The sequence below is a fragment of the Anastrepha ludens genome, chromosome 3 (assembly GCF_028408465.1).
Source record: "Anastrepha ludens isolate Willacy chromosome 3, idAnaLude1.1, whole genome shotgun sequence".
NCBI classification, from domain to species: domain Eukaryota; kingdom Metazoa; phylum Arthropoda; class Insecta; order Diptera; family Tephritidae; genus Anastrepha; species Anastrepha ludens.
Window position 1 is genome coordinate 90,057,426 of NC_071499.1, and position 18,122 is coordinate 90,075,547.

Below are 18,122 nucleotides of genomic sequence, written 5' to 3' on the forward strand. Positions count from 1 at the left end.
GTGTCTGATTATAGTGTAAACACAAGAGAAAAAAATGTAGGGAATTTTGTAGCGAAAATTTTTTGTAAGCGTAGGGAAAAGTAGGGAATTTTTTTGGGCTGTGTAGGGATTTTTCAAAAAATCATTTACCATCACTGCTGTGAATATTTAAGTTAGAAGAAGAAGAAAAACAGCATTTCGTCAATTGATTGGACGCGTAATTTCAGAAACAAATGAAATATATTTCACTAAATTTTAAATGTGAACAATATGACGGTAACAGAAAGCGTAAAATCGAAATGTAATGATAAAATTGCATCTGAAGAAGAACAAAATGCAGCAGGTGAGGATAAGGAGAGTGAGGCAAACATGCCATCAGCAGAAACTACATCAAAAACGCCGGCCGCAGACATGGGATCTACCAAAATAAAAAGTGAAATAGCATCAGTAAATAGTTCTTCAGTGACATCGGCCTGTTCTCAGAGCGATATGCAAATAAAAACAGGAGACGTCTATCTTATAAAACGCGCTGATGGAAGTGTACATCACGCCCAAATTATACAGTCACGACCGGGTGAAGCCGCCAGCGCTAATTCTGCTAGTACTCCTGCAGAGTATTACGTGCATTATGTTGGGCTGAATCGACGTCTAGATGAGTGGGTATCCCGTGATCGTATAAAGGATGCGACTGATCCAGATGCAGCAAGTGGAGTAGCGAACTCGGCGGATAGTGGTGATGGTAACGGCGGAAAAGCGCTTAAACAACTAAGCAAAGAACAAATTGCTAGCTTAGAAAATCCTTTGCCAATGGAAAATAGTGATCGCAAATTGACGCGCAACCAAAAACGACGGCACGACGAGATTAATCATGTACAGAAAACTTATGCGGAGATGGACCCAACAACAGCAGCATTGGAAAAAGAGCATGAGGCGATCACGAAAGTCAAATACATTGATAAGTTGCGTATCGGACGTTTTGAAATAGACACTTGGTATTTCAGCCCCTACCCCGACGAGTATGGGAAAGTTGGCACTCTGTATGTTTGTGAGTATTGTTTAAAATATATGCGTTTCCAAAAAACCTATCGTTACCACGCATCCGAATGTACACAACGACAACCACCTGGAAATGAAATTTATCGCAAGGGTACTATTTCGATATTTGAAATTGACGGCAAGGAGCATAAACTCTACTGTCAAATGTTGTGCCTAATGGCGAAGTTGTTTTTGGATCATAAAACGTTGTACTACGATGTAGAGCCCTTTTACTTTTACGTACTTTGTGAGATAGACAAACGTGGAGCACATATTGTTGGGTACTTTTCCAAAGAAAAAGAATCTCCGGAAAACAATAATGTGGCTTGTATATTAATACTTCCGCCATACCAGCGTAAGGGGTATGGCAAGTTACTGATTGCTTTCAGCTATGAATTATCACGACGTGAGGGTGTTGTGGGAAGTCCTGAAAAACCCCTTTCTGACCTTGGGCGTCTAAGCTATCGTAGTTATTGGGCGTATACACTACTAGAGTTGATGAAAGAATGCCGAACAACCACGCAAAGTATTAAGGAGTTAAGCGAGTTAAGTGGTATAACCCAAGACGACATTATCTATACATTGCAATCAATGAAAATGGTTAAATACTGGAAAGGACAGCACGTTATTTGTGTGACACCCAAAACAGTAATGGAACATTTGCAGTTGCCGCAATTCAAGAAACCAAAATTGACGGTGGATCCGGCGTACCTACGATGGGTACCACCAAAAAGAAATCCAATAGGAAATGCTAAATTTAAGAAGGTTATGTAACTTTATTTTAAAATTAAATAATAATATAAAGTGTATTATAATATAGTTTGTAAAATAAATTTAACTTATATTTTGTTTTTAGCTACTTTTTTTTTATAGTGAACATAGATATACTTAGGGCATTGCCCAATTCTAAAATTAAATTTTTATTTACATACAACATACATACTTATAGACAGAAAATATTTTATCCAATCTAGCATTGAATTTTTTTAACAAGGAAATATTTTAAGATCTTTCTTGTTGTTGTTGTAGCAGTTATCTTTGCGCTGTCACCGGTTTCCCGACCAAGGGCTGCCGCCCCAGTAAACTAGCCCTGTCTAGTGTATCGTATCCCTTAAGATCTTTGTGACACATGCCAATGTTAACCAGGTTATCTTTGTCTAATAAAAATATTTGTGAACCTATCACATTAGTGACACCTTTTTCTTATACAGGGTTTGATTGAAAAGTAATAAGCCTTCCCGCGCATGAAAGCTGTTTTAAAAGTGTGTTAGGATTTTGCAGTGGCGAAAATGCAGCGATCGTTGGAGCAACGTTACTCGATCAAATTTTGCATAAAGCTAAACAAAACGAGTATCACAGGAGATGAAACCTGGTGCTTTGAGTACGATCCTGACGGCAAGAGAGAGTGCGGAGTGGCACACGAGCCAGTCGCCCGGGTTCGGCTCGACCTCGTCAACAATCAGACCCTTCATCACGACAATGCGCCGGCGCACACCGCCTTCCTCTGCATTGCCCAAGATGGGGGTTCCGGTGCTTCCCCACTCTCCCTACAGCCCAGTCCTGTCCACTCCGGACTTCTTCTTGTTCCCGCGCCTGAAAAGAAAGCTGAAGGGGAGGCGTTTCGACTCCATCGAGGCGATCCAAAAAACTGTGACAGCCGCATTCAACGCGATTCCGGCGAATGAATTTAAAAAATGTTTCCTGCAGTGGAAGGTCCGCTGCCAGCGGTGTATTGACGCTCAAGGGTCCTATTTTGAAGAATATTAGTTGTATAAGCCAAAAAGTTTAATAAAACCGCTTAAAAAAAAATAAGGCTCATTACTTCTTAATCAAACCCTGTATGTTATTGCAATTGTGGTAATTACCATTCAATAGTCCTCTGTATCCCACAATGCTTGCTTCTCCAATTATAATTTTTAAGCCATTTAGAGGCAGTATTTAAACAAAACATACAAAAACTAAGTATTTAAAAAATTCAAAACATTCGTTTATAAAAACCATAGTGTACAAATAACACTCGTTTTCAGTATGTAGACTTGGTTTAAACAGTAATTTTTTTCGCATTCCGCCTAATCTTCAGAAATGAAAATAAGGAAAATTTAAATTTTTTGAACTTTATCAGTTAATAAATGAAAATATGTATCATTTATACATATGACAAGTTTATAATCACGCAGTTGTTATTTGCAGAGTTGAGCATTGAACTTTCTTGTCATTTTAAATTGTAATTTTTATTTATTTATTTAACTTTTGCAAAAAACTGTGATGTTTTATCCACGTTAAATATCGAATATGATGATGCTGCTTTAGAATAAGCAAAAGGGCCCCTGAAGTGAATACGTTTGAATGCAGGGTTCAAGTAGTAGCTATAGAGATGATACTATGAAACTCAACCTAGCAGAATAGATTTTCTATCACTATATGATTCATGTAATTCCAGAAGAAAAATTCTTCTAAAAAGCTAGTAAATACCTTTTCGTTACCCACCTGATTTCTTGCATGATGGACTCGAGTACAAAAAATAATCAGTACATTAAGAAAGTACACCTAAAAAATACTCGACTTATTCGTATCGCAGCAACACCAACTGCACTGCATTAGCTTTATTGCTTCGATTGCCTAGGCGAATTTACGGAAGGTGACTTCGGTTGAGCACCAAAACCTTTACATGTATCTTGTTTTGCAATATCGTGGTGTGAATGTCAAATTTTTAAAAATAATGTAAACGAACAAACAAAGAAGAAGAGGACTTTGCCTTTCAAACCATCAAACCGTAAGAACAAAAACAAAACAACAATTAAACTGCCATATTGAATCACCTTGTGTGGATTCCCTTGCCAACAGCATTACCAATGCCGTAATTGGCAACTTTGTGGAGTTTACATTGGTTGTTACCGCTTGTTGGTAACGCGTAACAAGAATAACAAAACCAGCCGTTTTTGTATGCAGATTTATTGTGTTCTGCGGTTATTTAGTAAAAAAGTCGAAACAAAATGGGTCTTCTTTCGGATCCCTCATTAACGCCGCGGGGGAAATTTGGTCGTATGTTGGCAAAACACAGCGGCAAAATTTCTTTATTTTTCTACGTAGCTGGCTTGGCTTGGTTCGTTTGTCTGGCACACCCCGATTTCAGTCACGGCACATACCTTTCGGAAAATGCCCTCTCACCTGGTAATGCATATATAGTCAAACATTTCTTTCAAACGTATAAATTTTCTTTCTCAGGACTTGTTGATCCAGAAATCGGACAGGATTCTGTACGCTTTGCGCAATCTCTATACGATGAGTTGCTACGTGAGCGCACTGATCACAAATCTACAACTCCGCATGCATGGATAGCGGCAAAGATGCACCAAATTGGCCTTGAAACACATATACACAATTTCACTCTCCGCTATCCTTTTAGCAACGGGAAGGAGTACCATGGCAAGAATGTTTATGGTATATTGCGGGCACCTCGCATTAGCTCCACAGAAGGCGTGGTATTTACCGCACCTTACCGCGCTGGAAACTCAATTCACGCAGACATTACCGCAAGTGTACCGATGTTATTGGCATTTGCCGACTTTGCACGTAGTATGTTCGAGTTGTAATCCTTCGGCGAATATTATTAATTACTTAACATTTATTGCTTAGAAAAAAATTACTGGGCCAAGGATTTGGTATTTCTAGTGACAGAACAAGAGCAGCTAGGTATGCATGCATGGTTGGAAGCATACCATGAAGGGGGGATCAAGGATTCGCCGATTTTGCGTTGTGGAAATTTGCCAGCACGTGCAGGTGCATTACAAGCGGCGCTCAACATAGAAATCCAGGATTTAGATATTGGTAATGTATTTTTGCCTCATCTATTAAATAGTGATTTCAAATGCTTGAAATGAAATAAAAACAATAAAGAACATTCGCCCTGAGAAACCGTGACAAAGCTTTGATTAAACTATTATTAATATAAATATTCTTATATGCAAACTTAACATTTTAATTAAATGTTTTTTAGATTACATAGACGTCAAGATCGAAGGACTAAATGGTCAGTTGCCCAATTTAGATATGTTTAACTTGGTACAGCGTCTTACGTCGCGTAGCGGTATCTCATCTGGTTACAAACATACACCGCGTAAGAAGCGTCGTTCTTATCGAGGCTCATTGGAAGACAATTTACGCCATATGTTGGAGATGCTAATGAGTCAAGCTACTGGCATTCCCAATGGTAATCATGGACTTTTCCACCGTTATCGTATCGAGTCACTCACACTTGAAGCTGTGAAACGCATCACAAACAGCAATAATAACAATCGTTTTGGGACGGGACTCTCACTATTAAAAACCGTGGAAGGAATATCGCGTAGCTTAAATAACCTGTTGGAACGTTTTCATCAGAGCTACTTTTTCTATATATTAGTACAAAACGATCGATTCGTTTCAATTGGCGATTTTATGCCTTGCCTTATTGCATTAGCAAGTCCTATGTTTATCAAAGCTTTTCTTCTCTGGCTTACCACCACTACTAGTGATGAAACAAAATCTGAAGAAAAGGAATCATCAGTCCACGAAGAAAAATCGCCAATACAATTGCCATACATTACGGTGTTGCTTTACATGGCGGCGGCGCTATTATTGGGCTTTCTCTGCAACGCCTTGCCGTTTAGCCAACAAGTGAGAGATTACTTTACGGCCATGGGTATTAGCACAAAGATGAGTGTTAGTTTAATTTTGGCTGCGCAAGTGTTATTTGGAATACTGATGCCAATATTTTACACTCTTCCGGAGATTGGTCTTCAATTACTAAATATAGGAGCGTTAATATTTATGGGTGTGACGTTGATTGTCACTGGACTACTGAATTTCGCCTTGGGCTTTATTCTGGCTACGCTCATATCGCCCTTAACGGTATTGATGGACAGCGAGGGCACTAAAGGCTTACGCCAAAACTTAACACGGATATATACATTTTTACTAAATCCAATTGTAGTTATCTATTTGCTGGTGCTGTGGCTAACATTATTTGAATTTCCAGAGTTAGCACTAAGTGATGTGGCTAGGCGTGCTTTTGGCGCTACAGTGGATGCAATAACATTTAGTATAATGGACAGTATTGTAAGAAAAAAATTATAAGCATGTACTTGACTGGCATAGATTTCATTTGAATTTTTTTCGCAGATTTATGGTAATTGGCTGTACACAGCGGTAGCTGCCGTATATTTCCCGCTTTGGATATTGTACTGGACCTTAGCTCTCGGCCGGAAAAGCACAAGTATTACATTGAATAAAAAAACTGATTAAATTTTAACCAGCAACTAAAATATTTAGTACTTGCAATGAAAAATTTTATATTAAAAATATTCCATATATTTATTCATAATAGAATTAATTTAATATATTCTATGAACACCAAATAAATATTTCACTTAATATTTTTCAAATGCTACGGCTGCCGCCAATATGACACACACCCTTGAAAGGTGTTTAGTTGGCGTACGTCTTACGCTGTTTCGCTACATATATTTTTTGAGGAGCCATTGGTTATCAAGTTTTAAACTAAAAAACAAATTCTAACGAATTTCTAAGGTTTTTATTTTAGCCATTTTCTAAAACTTATATCTAGAGAAGATTTTATTACATATTCCACCAATGCCAGCCGATTAGAACGATAATTTTTTGACAAATATTCATTTTGTTTTCCTGGCAATTATTTAGAGCGGAAAGATCTAAAAAAATCTCGTTTTTTCTTTGGATAAAATACACGTAAAACTTCATCGCTTAAATTGTTTATTTATTTGATAAAAAAGTTAGATATTATGCATACGTATTCTTACTCTGCTGTGAAGTAAGTAGGTACAATAAATGTATTTAAGTAGTTAATAATTTAATTCTGTGGGTTGCAGGTTGTAGGTATGTATGAGCGAGATTTTAAATTTAGAATTTAGATTTTTTTTTTTTATAAAATGAAATAATTCGATCAATTAGTGTTTAGTCCTAAATATCGGTGTTTAATTTCCGTGAAATTCTTTATTAGACAAATTATACTTATAATTACTTAGCTATGGCTATATTGATTATGTATATAATGTTGGTACATGTATGTGCAATCATACATAATTTATAAAACGTTCATCGCATACTAAAAGCATTCTTCAAACCTATTTGGACTAAAGTCTAGACGATTCCAGCTCTGCAGTATATAAAAATAATAATAAATACAAATAAAATCTGAATATATATATGTGCACGCATTTCACAAATCATTCGTTTGGAAACATTAAATACATGTTAGTGTAAAAAAAATACATAATAATAAAAGTTTGTTTAGCACGATAACAATCGTAGTAATAGAACAATAATTCAATATAAGCTAAATTAGTATACAATATATATGTATGTGTGAGCAGTTGGGCATAAGTATTTAATCAACAATTACTGTTAAAGAATGTCTCACAGTGGTTTTTTCTTTGCGTTCACGTCATTTTTGCTTTTCGAAGTTTAGTGATCGTGGCATTAGTGAGAGATTCTTGAGGCATGCATGAGCTTGTTGCACCATAAATTGTTGATCCTTGGTCTGACCACATGCTAATCTCTCCCATTTCGGATCCAAGTACTGATGACCACTTCGCTCACGTGACGGCAATATTGACAACGCATTCTGCCCTTGCTGTTGTTGTTGTTGTCTCTGTTGTGGACTATTCTCTTTTTTGGCTTCTTCATTGGTATCGAGTAATAGATCAGCCTCACTGCATAGTGTGTCCTTCATGATCATCGTTGTAGGTGAAAATGCAATCGACTCGTTTGGTGTCAAAAATTTACTGGGTGTTTCTGTCTCAAATGGTAGCGGCTTTTTTTCTTGTTTAATTCCTGCACTCGGCATAACATTCTCACCCCAACTGGTGATAAGCGATTTCCGTGCTTTCTTTGTCGGTTGCGATGTTGAGCCAGCAGCGGTACTTCTGGATATATCGCTTGTCAAATCCGTATCTGACGACATGTTTTCTTTTTTGATAGCCATATTATTTGAGTCATTCACCTGTTCTTCGTGTATGATTTCGGCCAGGTCCTCGACCAAGGAGGATGGACTCGGAGGAATGTAACGACGCTTTTTGCCCAAAGCGGCTAGAGCGTCTTTGAAAGGTGTAGGTGTACGTGGCCCCAATATACCTGCAAGCAACAAAGACAGAAACGTAATATTTTGAATAAGAACATAAAAATTCTACAAAAATCTTACTTTTTTGTGGTGTTTCAATGGAAGAACTTTCCAATTCTTTTTTGATTTCTACTCCGGGGCGACCACTACCTTTATGCACCGGCGTACTGGCACGCAGGCTAATGTCTTCGAATGACGGTAAGCATGGTGAATTGAGGAATTGCGAGGGTGAAAAGGGGAGCGGTTTTATAGGAGTCATAACTGGCGATTCAGGTAATTTGGTTTCCGTTTTCATCCAGTGATTGCCTGCCACACCTATGTTCTCTATGCCAACCGCTGTTGTTAGTGTGTTTGTTGAACATGTCACTATATCTAAAAATTGTGGTTGTTGCAATTGTGCATCAAACTGTGGTCGGGCACGTTTTAATATATTTGGTTGTGGACGTGTAGGCGGTGGCTTTGAAACTTGCTGTGCTGAATTTTGGATAGCAGCCGCGCCGGATGTGCTCGGTTGTTCTTGAGCCTCTTCGTTTTGTGGTCGCTGCACTTGGGGGCGTTGTAAGATTTGCGCGGACAAAGAAAGCGCTTGAGACGGGGCTGGTGCCTGTACTTGCGGCTGAGATGCAGTGTTGGCACTGGCTTTAATAAGCGCTTTTAAATTAGAACGCGAGTCTTGCAAATCGGGGTACTGACGTGCCAACACCCTCAAACGATGAGGATCGTACTTACGCCTCATGGTAGAGTTCCAGTGGTTCTTTATAGCATTATCCGTTCGTCCAGGAAGAAGCTTTGCTATTTTTGCCCATTGGTTTCCCCATTCTAAGTGTGCATTGAAAATTACACGGTCCTCTTCTTCGGTCCAAGCTGTTTTTTTAATATTGGGATTGAGATGATTATGCCAGCGTTCTCTACATTGCTTTCCAATGCGACCGTTTAAATATCGCGATATTAATGTCCATTTCTTTGGTCCGAATCGCCGCACAAGCTCAACAACTTTCTCATCTTCTTCTCTTGTCCAGGGACCTTTGATCAATTCGGGATTTAACACCTTAGCCCATCGCTGTTGAACTTGTTGTTCAGTGCGATCCTTAAAATGTGGTGCAATCAACTCCCATTGATCCCCATACTGTCCAACAAGCCCTTTAAGTAGGTTATCCTCAGCCCTTGACCATCGTTTGCCGTAGCCATTACCACCAGTAGTACGAGAACTTAAACTACTCGAATCATCATCGATGCCACCACCATTGTCCGAGCACTCTGATTCACCCGAGTCGCCACTTCCACTTTCTATTCGTTCGGTAATTACATAGGTGTCGACATTATCAATATCAATATTTCGATTCATACTGCTAGCAGATATTACTTTTCTATACCGCTTTTAGAGCGGGAGCAACTATGATAATTACAAATGTCGGTAAAATACTGGTATTTATGAACTTTCCCACCGCAATATAGACACTTTAAAAAACAATTTTTATGCGCTACGTCCTCGTAATGGTAAATAATTTCGTCTAATGAATTGGAATAAAATACTTGATCACAGCTCAAGCACTTCACCGTTTCCTTCTGATGTTTATTTAACAATCGCGGATGTATCGCGTCACTCTCGCAGCGGCCTCGCTGCGTTGTGCCAATTATTCCTTGAGATATTGTTGTTGGTGTTAGTGTAGCAGTTTGAACGTTCCTTGCCCATGTGAAATTATTGTTATCTTTACACAAATTCAAGTTTCCAAACTCGTCCATTAAAGAAAATAAAACTTCAGCTTATAAGTGGTGGTAAATTTTCACCTGTGTATGCAGCAATAACGCTTAACAATTTGAGTTTTCTTTTCAGTTTTTCACGGTTGACATTTCAAATTCAGCGACGAAGTGAATTGCTTGACAGAAAATAACTCGACTACCAAACGTAGGCAGCGACGGCGGCAGAGACGCGTTGGTAGCAGCTGTCACAACTAGTGATCCGCCGATGCCACAGCAAAGTCCCACAGACGGACATTCACACCCTCTGCTAGTAACTATTGCATGTGTTAAATACAAACTTAAATTCATTTATGGATAAACTTGAGCTAGATAAAACTTGCTAACCTTAAGAGGGTAGCTATAAATCTTTCAATTGCAAACTTTTCCTATTTGCTACATTTAATTTCGTTTGTAACATTTATAATTTTAATTTGCACAATACGTTCTGTTCTCGTTTAACGACGGTTTCTTCTCACACAAATAGCCATTTTGAAATGAGGTAACAGAGTTGCATTTAGCGGTCCTCAAAAACATTAATACGCCGATAAATTTATTAACAATGACTTATATGTGATCGATTTTAAGCATAATAAAAAACTATTCTTTTTTGGAACAAAATTCATATTATATAAAATAAAAAATTAACAAGTTTAATATTATATTAATGCTTCTTTGATATAGCTCACCGATATTTTCCAAATTTTATTCGAAACAATCCTCAGTAGTTCAGATATGAGAGACAAGTCCGTTAGCCCTTCTTTGGACACCTTTTTTAAAACCTTCGGTTGAGCAAGCGGGTCTGGCATTTTTCGTCCTGTTCGAGTATGTTTTTTAAAAGATTATATCCATAAATCGTTAGAAAATTAAATTTTAGGAAGTTTCCTGGAAGCTCAAGTCGTTAGTTGTAATAGAAATATGTTAAATTCACTCCCAAAGTCGAAAAAGCCAGTCTGGCCAGACGCGGGTGCCCAACAGAGGGTTAATGAATTTGTACCGGATTTAACTATGCCCTCAATTGGTTCATAATAAAATTTTACAGTTTACAAATAAGGTAACAACAAACAATAATTTGATACTCAAACCAGGAAATCGCAAAAAATAAAAATCAGCTGCTGTAGCGTAATCACCTTATTAAGTAAGTTGAATGTAAAATAAGACCTCTTCTTTTCGCCAAGGGTTAGTAAGTGGCGAATAGAAGAAGTAACTGGTATAAGTGAACAAATATTCGCAGTGCAGGAGTAGAGCTGCCTTAAATTAAATGCGTTGGGAAGATAATGAGTTATACCAGTCTAATGAGATATGACCATGTTCGCTAGCGGCGAATCTTGTTCAATAACTTTGTTGTTGCTTTCCCCCACCAATTTTTAGTTAAGTTAATCGAGCATAAATATAGCGAGCGGAGAAACTGAAGAGGCATATAGTAGTTTGTTAAGAAAAATGTAGAATTACGGCAGCTCAACAGCTGATTATATCAAATTCACCGAAAACCGTGTAGCGCTCCGCAACAAACTCCACTTTCTGTATTTTCTCAACCATAACACGATATAAATACAACCAGGTATCGGCTTGCATTTCGGGAGCAAATCAAATCCGAGTCATATTCCTTGACAAAATTTATTTATAAAAAAAAGCCGTATTCGTACGTACGTGAAAGTGCAACCGTATGTGGAACTGCAGCTAACTTCAATAGTTACATATTTGGCGCTTTATTTGACATTTACAACAGCAAAGCAGTGAAGTACTTTCCTTCAATCGCCATAGTTTGAAAATAATTGTTTTTTTGGAAGTGTATCAACGGCGTCATTTACGCGCGTTTTAGTAATTTTAATTACGTAGTTTTAACCATAAATCGATAAAATGTCTAATGTCTCCACGAAAAAGGTCTTCATTCAAATTGAATCGGCAGCCGAACAACAGGTATGAAACCTAAAAATGCTTCAATAAAAATTAAAGCCACGCCGATTTAGCTCAAAGGCCTACTAACGCCTGGTTGAATTTTCTCTTGTTTTGTCTTTGTTAACGATCATTTTACATTCATTTAATATAAAAATCATACTAATACGTTTTGTTTGTAAATTTTTATTTGTTGTTACATGCTTGTGTTATGGGGCCACACTATCATCGCTATCCGCATTACACCTCATCTGCTTGTTTTTAATATTGCTTAGGAGAATTTGAAGAATCAGCGCAAGACGTTTAAGGTGTTGCAACCGGGTGGGATCGCCACTGACAAAGAAAACTTAGCTGGGCGCCCACAAATTGACAAACTGAGTCGCCTCAAAGCGTAAGTTGCGTGTTTCTTCTATCGATTCTGTAAAAAATAGCAATATAAACATTTGAACTGAACATATATATTGGTAAATAGACATTTTTTTATTTAAGTGCACTAAAATTTTTCTTGATTTTGTTTTACTTACAGTGCTACTGAGGCCACATTGGCTTCCACCGATTTAGCGAAGCGTAAGAAGGTAGAGACACGTGTGTCGGAAACACAAACAAGTCCTCAGAAAAAGGTAGGCGGCGTAGAGAAGACTACAATAACTGCCGAAGATCTTACCAGTGAAGAGAGCCCGGGTGAACTATATTGGGAGCATTTAGCTGAGAAGCGACGTGTGGCTCTAGATGAAACGCTTTCAGAAAATAAACGCTTGCACGAACGAATTGAAGGCTTGGAGGCTGAGTTAGATACGTCGCGCCAAATGTTAAGCGAGGCACGTAATTTGGTGGAAGTATTAACAGAGATGTTAAATGAAAATGAGGCTGAACGTGAGATTGAAAGTGATGGTGGAGTAACGGGTGGAGAAGAACAGGAGGAGGCTGCTGGCAATATACTGGATGACGATGACAACAGCATTTTAACCAAATCAAGTACCGCACCACCATTACCTAAAGAAGAGCAAAAGGGGTTGGAACACGCCCGTCGGACTTAAAATTTAGAAATTGCCGCAATGCTGAATGCTTAACTCCACGACGTTAGTAAAATTGGAGTCGACTCATCAAATCCTTTTTAGCTTTTTATTATTATATATAATTACCTTAAATACGCTAGTTTATTTAAACATTTTCGTATTAATATAATATTTGTACCCGACAAGACGCTCTATAAGAAGGCGACGGGAGCGCTGCTGCTCATTACCGGGGCTCCAGTGTACTAAAAAATAGTCAACTCTCACATTTACTGAATTTTTTTTTTGTTCTTAACAAAATGTTCAACTGTTTAAAACTAGATTTTTAATTTTATGCGTGTTATTTTCGGATTTGAAAATTGTTTCATATTCTACGCGTGTTTCTAACTAGCAGTGAGAAATACAAGCCTATGTGTATATACATGGTTGTCGATAACATCAAATATATAAGTGTTGCAAAATATGAATTGATATTTTAATTAAAAATTTGGGCTTGATAGGAGATATATACAAGGGGTCACTGCTTATTTCGTATCCATTGTTCAAATGAAAACTTATGATGTTGTTGTTGTAGTTGTTGTAGCAGCATAAAAATTCCCCATACTTACATACGTACGGGGAATGCTGCTGGAGTGGCAGTCCTTGGCCGGATATAAATCCGGGTCGTTTCGGTAAGGTAGAACCGATTGCCGTGGAAACGGTAACTCCCAGTATTTTGGGGTTGTTAACCGTCGGAATTTGTGTGTCATCGACTTTCACTTTGAGTTGTAGCTTGACTTCCTTTGTCCAGATGGTGAAAAGGGTCGCCGTGGATTTAGTGGGAGTGAGTTGTAAGTTCCTCGCAGTGAAGAAACGAGAAAGGCCGGCGAGGTAGTCGTTTACCTTGGAGCATAGGCCATCAATTCCATTGCCCGACGCCAATATCGTGCAGTCGACTGTAATTTGTTATATAGTAGCGTGGCGTGAAAGCTTTTTTTAGATCTATCGCTACTAGGACAGTCCTCTCGCAGGGGCGGTTTTGGTTGAGTCCGCGGTTTACCTGTGTGTTAATGACGGTGAGTGCCGTGGTGGTGCTATGCACTCTTCGGAAACCATGCTGGTGTGTTTCTTAAAGAGTGCGAGTAAAAGAGCCTCAAGAGTCTTCACTACTGGGGAAAGGAGAGTTATCGGGCGATAAGATTCTCCTTGGTTGGCGGGTTTCCCAGGCTTCAGTAGTGGGACCACTCTCCCTAATTTCCACTTATAAGGAATGATGAGAGTGGCCATAGACAAATTGAAGACCTTGGTGAGATATTCTACTCCTAATGGACCCAGCTTTTTCAGCATCAGTATGTTCAGTCCGTCAGGGCCAATGGCTTTAGATGGTTTCATGTGCTTGATGACCCCATGAACCTCATCGCTAATAAATCCACCTTGATTAGAACGTACCACCTTAAATTCGCCGTAAATCTCTGAGTCTTAGATATTTTTGCAAGCCGAACTCGAAAAAAAAATTTTTTGCCCGAACGTAGGTGGCGTCTTTTTAAATTTTTCGTTGAATGAGTATATCAGAGAAAAAAATTAGTTTGTTCCGAAATTCATTGACCTCAAATATCCCGTTCTAGTACTTACCCACCAAATCTCCAGTCCTACAAACCTAACGTTTCACCTTAATGACAGTAAATTAAAGCTCGGAAAAAATCATTAAAGTTTAGTATTCCGATTATTTCAATAAAAGTATTAAAAAAAATTTGAATTGTCAATCAGTTTTATCCTGGTAGCAAAAATAATATTAGCAACTAAAGACAAATTTCTAAACTATCCACACTTTTCTGCACTTTTTGAATGCATCGTTAAGGACAAATTGTATTTCTCAGTTCAAGACTTACAAAGCCCGCAGACAGGTCAATAACAAAATTTAAATTCAGAGATGCTTCTATATTTTTGGATATATTAATAGATTAGTTAAAAAAATGCTAACAATTAAAGTGCAAACGTTTAAATAAATTGGACATGAATCGTTAAACAGTGAGCTACAGAATTTTATTGCTTTGAATTATTTAATACAATTGGAATAATTTTTTAATTCGAACAATTCAGGTTTTTTCAGTTCGAGTTCTTACGAGTGCATTGTATTCATAAATATTTGAAATTTACACTAATGTTTTATTTCAGAGTTTCAGCATTAGGTTTATAAAAAAATAGGTTTATGTAGGCCAGAGATAACCAAATACGAATTGAATTAATGTTTTTAGAAGGTAATCAAATTTTTGTAAACCAAAACATTTTTTGCCTCCGGTTGTGATACGCTAACTACTTACATACACATTGCGGGTGGTGCTGCGGTAACATCTAGCACATTCTAGTATGGCACTTTTGGGGAAAAATTTATATTATCTTAAGAACCAATGAATTCCTAAAGCGCGATCTGTAAATATGTATGCTGCTAAAAATAATCCACTAATTTATAGATTTTTCAATATGAGCAACTTAAAAAGAACAATTTGATAGAGTAATTCTGACAATTTAAGTAATGATGATAGCAAACTGTCCAAAAACCTTAATTTTTATTATCTAGCTGCATAAAAATTTATATTTTGCTTATTTCTTAACCTTTTGCTCTCTGTAGTTTGGCCCAGTACCATTTTTCATGCATTCTGGGTTTACCGCTAGTTATATGACATTTCCGTTAATTTCCTGTTTCGCCACCAACCAAATCGCATGGACATTAAAACGTTTGCAGACATTCGTATCCTTTTTTACATATATCAATAATTATAATCTATATATCATTTTCCTTAACACATACTTTGTACACATAGCATCACCATTTGGTAGAATTTTCGAGCACTTACACAGTTTTAATGCAGTGCAATCTTCGCTTATCGATGTATTGTTGCATTCGAATAGATCGGTGGTGCTTAGTGCACCCACTGGTTCTGGCAAAACTGTGGCGTTTGAATTGGCCATTGTGCGTATGCTACTCGATCATCAACTGACAGGCGCGACTAGTTCCAGTCAGGACCTGAGCAACATAATGGTATCAAAGGCTATTTATGTGGCACCGATAAAAGCCCTTTGTGCCGAACGATTTGACGATTGGAAGGTACGTTTTGGGGTTATAGGCGTCAAGTGTTTACTCCTTACAGGGGATAGTGAATTGGATGAACTAACACGACTGCGGGGCGCTCAAGTGATTATTACTACACCAGAGAAATGGGATTCGCTGACACGTCACTGGCGTGATTGCCGTGACGTTATCAGCTCGGTGCGTCTGTTTCTTATTGATGAAGTGCACTTGTTGAATGAAGATGTGCGTGGCCCTGTGCTAGAAGCGGTAGTGTCGCGTATGCATACAATTGCGCGTGATACAATGGAGAAACCGCTGCGATTTGTTGTAGCTTCAGCCACTATACCAAATGTACAGGATATAACTCGTTGGATAGCTGGCGCGGGAGCCAGCCAAAGTTATAGCAACAAAAGAGCTATTGATGAACAAGTGACACAGTTGGTGTAAGGCATTTTAATTTAGCAAAGTGGAAAGTTTAACAATGCACATAATTGTTTTTGCTTTCTATAGTTATTCGGATTCAGATCGTCCTGTGCCATTGGAAAGACATGTGTTGGGCTTCAATTCCTGCATGCGTGGCTTTAAGTTTGATATGACCCTCAATTATAAATTAACCGGTATATTACAAAAATATTCCGATCGTAAGGCTACTTTGGTAAGTTCAATACAAACTAAAATTTATTATACAGCTAAAAATATTCATACTTCTGGAAGCATTTGAATAGTATGCAATACATAAGTTACTTTTATTTAGTAATTGCCACCAAAAAAGGCTTTTGAACTGGAATTGTGTTGGTTTATGGTTATAAGAGTATTCATCTAAGCATGTAAAACCATGAAAGCCTCATAAATCGTATAAGTTTATAACAATACAAACTAGCTGACAAAATATGTATGAAAATTCATTTAAGCCAATGAGAAAAATTTACCCTTTGATTTCGTATACATGAAATGCAACCCTGCCGTTTTCACAGCTTATGTATCACACCGGAAATTTAAATTGAACTACCAAATGGAAGTGGTAAGATAAATTTAAAACTGTAAAAGAAATCATTTCAAATTTTTGTCAAAAATGGACAACGTCAGCAAATCAAACGTAATGAAGATTAAGTAATTTTTGTTTTTCAGTTACATTCTGCATTTTGTTTATTAATAATTCGTAGCAATCCAGTTGATCGATTGAAGTGGCACAAAACTTTAATCAAGTGCCTTTGTGTAACCTCAAATGTAAAAGTATAATTTTAAGGGTTAGGTAAAATTAAGGGCTTAGATAAATGCAGTTCCCGACCCGTTCAGCTAGCAAAACTCGATGGAATTTCACCACTAATGGAACGCGAATTAAGTGGGTTTATTAAACATGCCCTCATTCCCACAAAAAGATACAAAGGAAATATTTTTAAAGTTCGATAAACATGTTATCTGATTGCTGAACACTTTAGATGGAATATGGGACAAAATACATCTCTAAGTCCATTGTATTTATGCAAGTTAATTAAATACTCGTATCTATTTAGTAACCCGTGAGTAACACGGAACACTATACATAACGCGTGCATACAATTTTATTAAATATTTGTAAGTTTTCATTACTAGTGGATTTTGAAACAAATTTTCCCAAATTTAAAATCTAAACACAGTTTCCTTTTGGCCGGAGAAAATTGTTAGCTATATTTTGAGGTTATTTTTCTTTCTTTTTCAATAAAATTAGTTTTTATTTTACATGCTATCAAAGTTATAAGCTCTTACAATCAATTACTTTATTTTAGATATTTTGCAATTGTCGGAAGTCTGCTGAAATGGCAGCAGCTGTTTTAGAAAAAAATGTTAGTACACATTTCCCATTAAGTGACCAACAGAAGGAAAATCTTGCACAACTCGCACAAAAGTATGTATGTATTTTTGTAATCAACTGTTCCGTTATAATAACAGTATAACAGTTAACGTTATATTCATGTTTTATTACCTTAGCGGCAAAATTTCATACAAACTGTTTCAAGACATATTTACATTTATGTATATATACCTCTTTATCTCTTGTTTATCTATCCACTGTAAGCTTGCACGACACTAAACTGCGCAAATTGACTGCACATGGCATTGCTTACCATCATGCCGGCATGAGTCTAAGTGATCGCCACCAAATCGAGGATAGCTTCCGTCAGGGTAACTTAATAGTTTTGCTCTGCACCAACACTTTGGCAATGGGTGTCAATTTGCCCGCACGTCTTGTGATCATCAAGTCAACTGAGGTATGTAGCAACAAAAAGTTTTTTTTTTA

The 18,122-nt window shown here is 37.5% G+C and overlaps 5 protein-coding genes across 5 annotated transcripts in view; 4 read left to right on the forward strand and 1 right to left on the reverse strand.

Annotated features, from left to right (window-relative positions):
- The first annotated feature begins 144 nt into the window (after window positions 1-144).
- Window positions 145-1,865, forward strand: LOC128858434 (histone acetyltransferase KAT8-like). The gene has a single exon (XM_054094706.1). It carries the CDS (start codon window positions 250-252, stop codon window positions 1,786-1,788), a length of 1,539 nt encoding a protein of 512 aa, XP_053950681.1. The 5' UTR covers window positions 145-249; the 3' UTR covers window positions 1,789-1,865.
- Window positions 1,866-3,847: 1,982 nt separating this feature from the next.
- Window positions 3,848-7,256, forward strand: LOC128858433 (glycosylphosphatidylinositol anchor attachment 1 protein). The gene is made up of 5 exons (XM_054094704.1): window positions 3,848-4,185; window positions 4,240-4,590; window positions 4,651-4,842; window positions 5,012-6,111; window positions 6,175-7,256. The coding sequence occupies exons 1-5, from the start codon at window positions 4,008-4,010 to the stop codon at window positions 6,295-6,297; spliced, it is 1,944 nt and encodes a 647-aa protein (XP_053950679.1). The 5' UTR covers window positions 3,848-4,007; the 3' UTR covers window positions 6,298-7,256.
- Window positions 6,978-9,584, reverse strand: LOC128858432 (myb protein). Its single transcript, XM_054094703.1, has 2 exons — window positions 8,231-9,584; window positions 6,978-8,163 (listed from the first exon to the last, which is right to left on the reverse strand). Exons 1-2 carry the CDS (start codon window positions 9,492-9,494, stop codon window positions 7,475-7,477), a joined length of 1,953 nt encoding a protein of 650 aa, XP_053950678.1. The 5' UTR covers window positions 9,495-9,584; the 3' UTR covers window positions 6,978-7,474.
- A 2,008-nt stretch (window positions 9,585-11,592) lies between these two features.
- On the forward strand, window positions 11,593-13,258 carry LOC128856621 (geminin). Its single transcript, XM_054091931.1, has 3 exons — window positions 11,593-11,806; window positions 12,058-12,173; window positions 12,309-13,258. Exons 1-3 carry the CDS (start codon window positions 11,747-11,749, stop codon window positions 12,817-12,819), a joined length of 687 nt encoding a protein of 228 aa, XP_053947906.1. The 5' UTR covers window positions 11,593-11,746; the 3' UTR covers window positions 12,820-13,258.
- Window positions 13,259-15,486: 2,228 nt separating this feature from the next.
- The window catches only part of LOC128858435 (probable ATP-dependent DNA helicase HFM1), a 50,690-nt gene continuing 48,054 nt past the window's right edge, over window positions 15,487-18,122 (forward strand). The window contains exons 1-5 of the mRNA XM_054094707.1: window positions 15,487-15,523; window positions 15,597-16,287; window positions 16,355-16,499; window positions 17,611-17,729; window positions 17,901-18,093. Of these exons, the coding sequence (XP_053950682.1) occupies window positions 15,496-15,523; window positions 15,597-16,287; window positions 16,355-16,499; window positions 17,611-17,729; window positions 17,901-18,093 (1,176 nt within the window). The 5' untranslated portion in view covers window positions 15,487-15,495. The remainder of the gene's footprint in view (window positions 15,524-15,596; window positions 16,288-16,354; window positions 16,500-17,610; window positions 17,730-17,900; window positions 18,094-18,122) is intronic.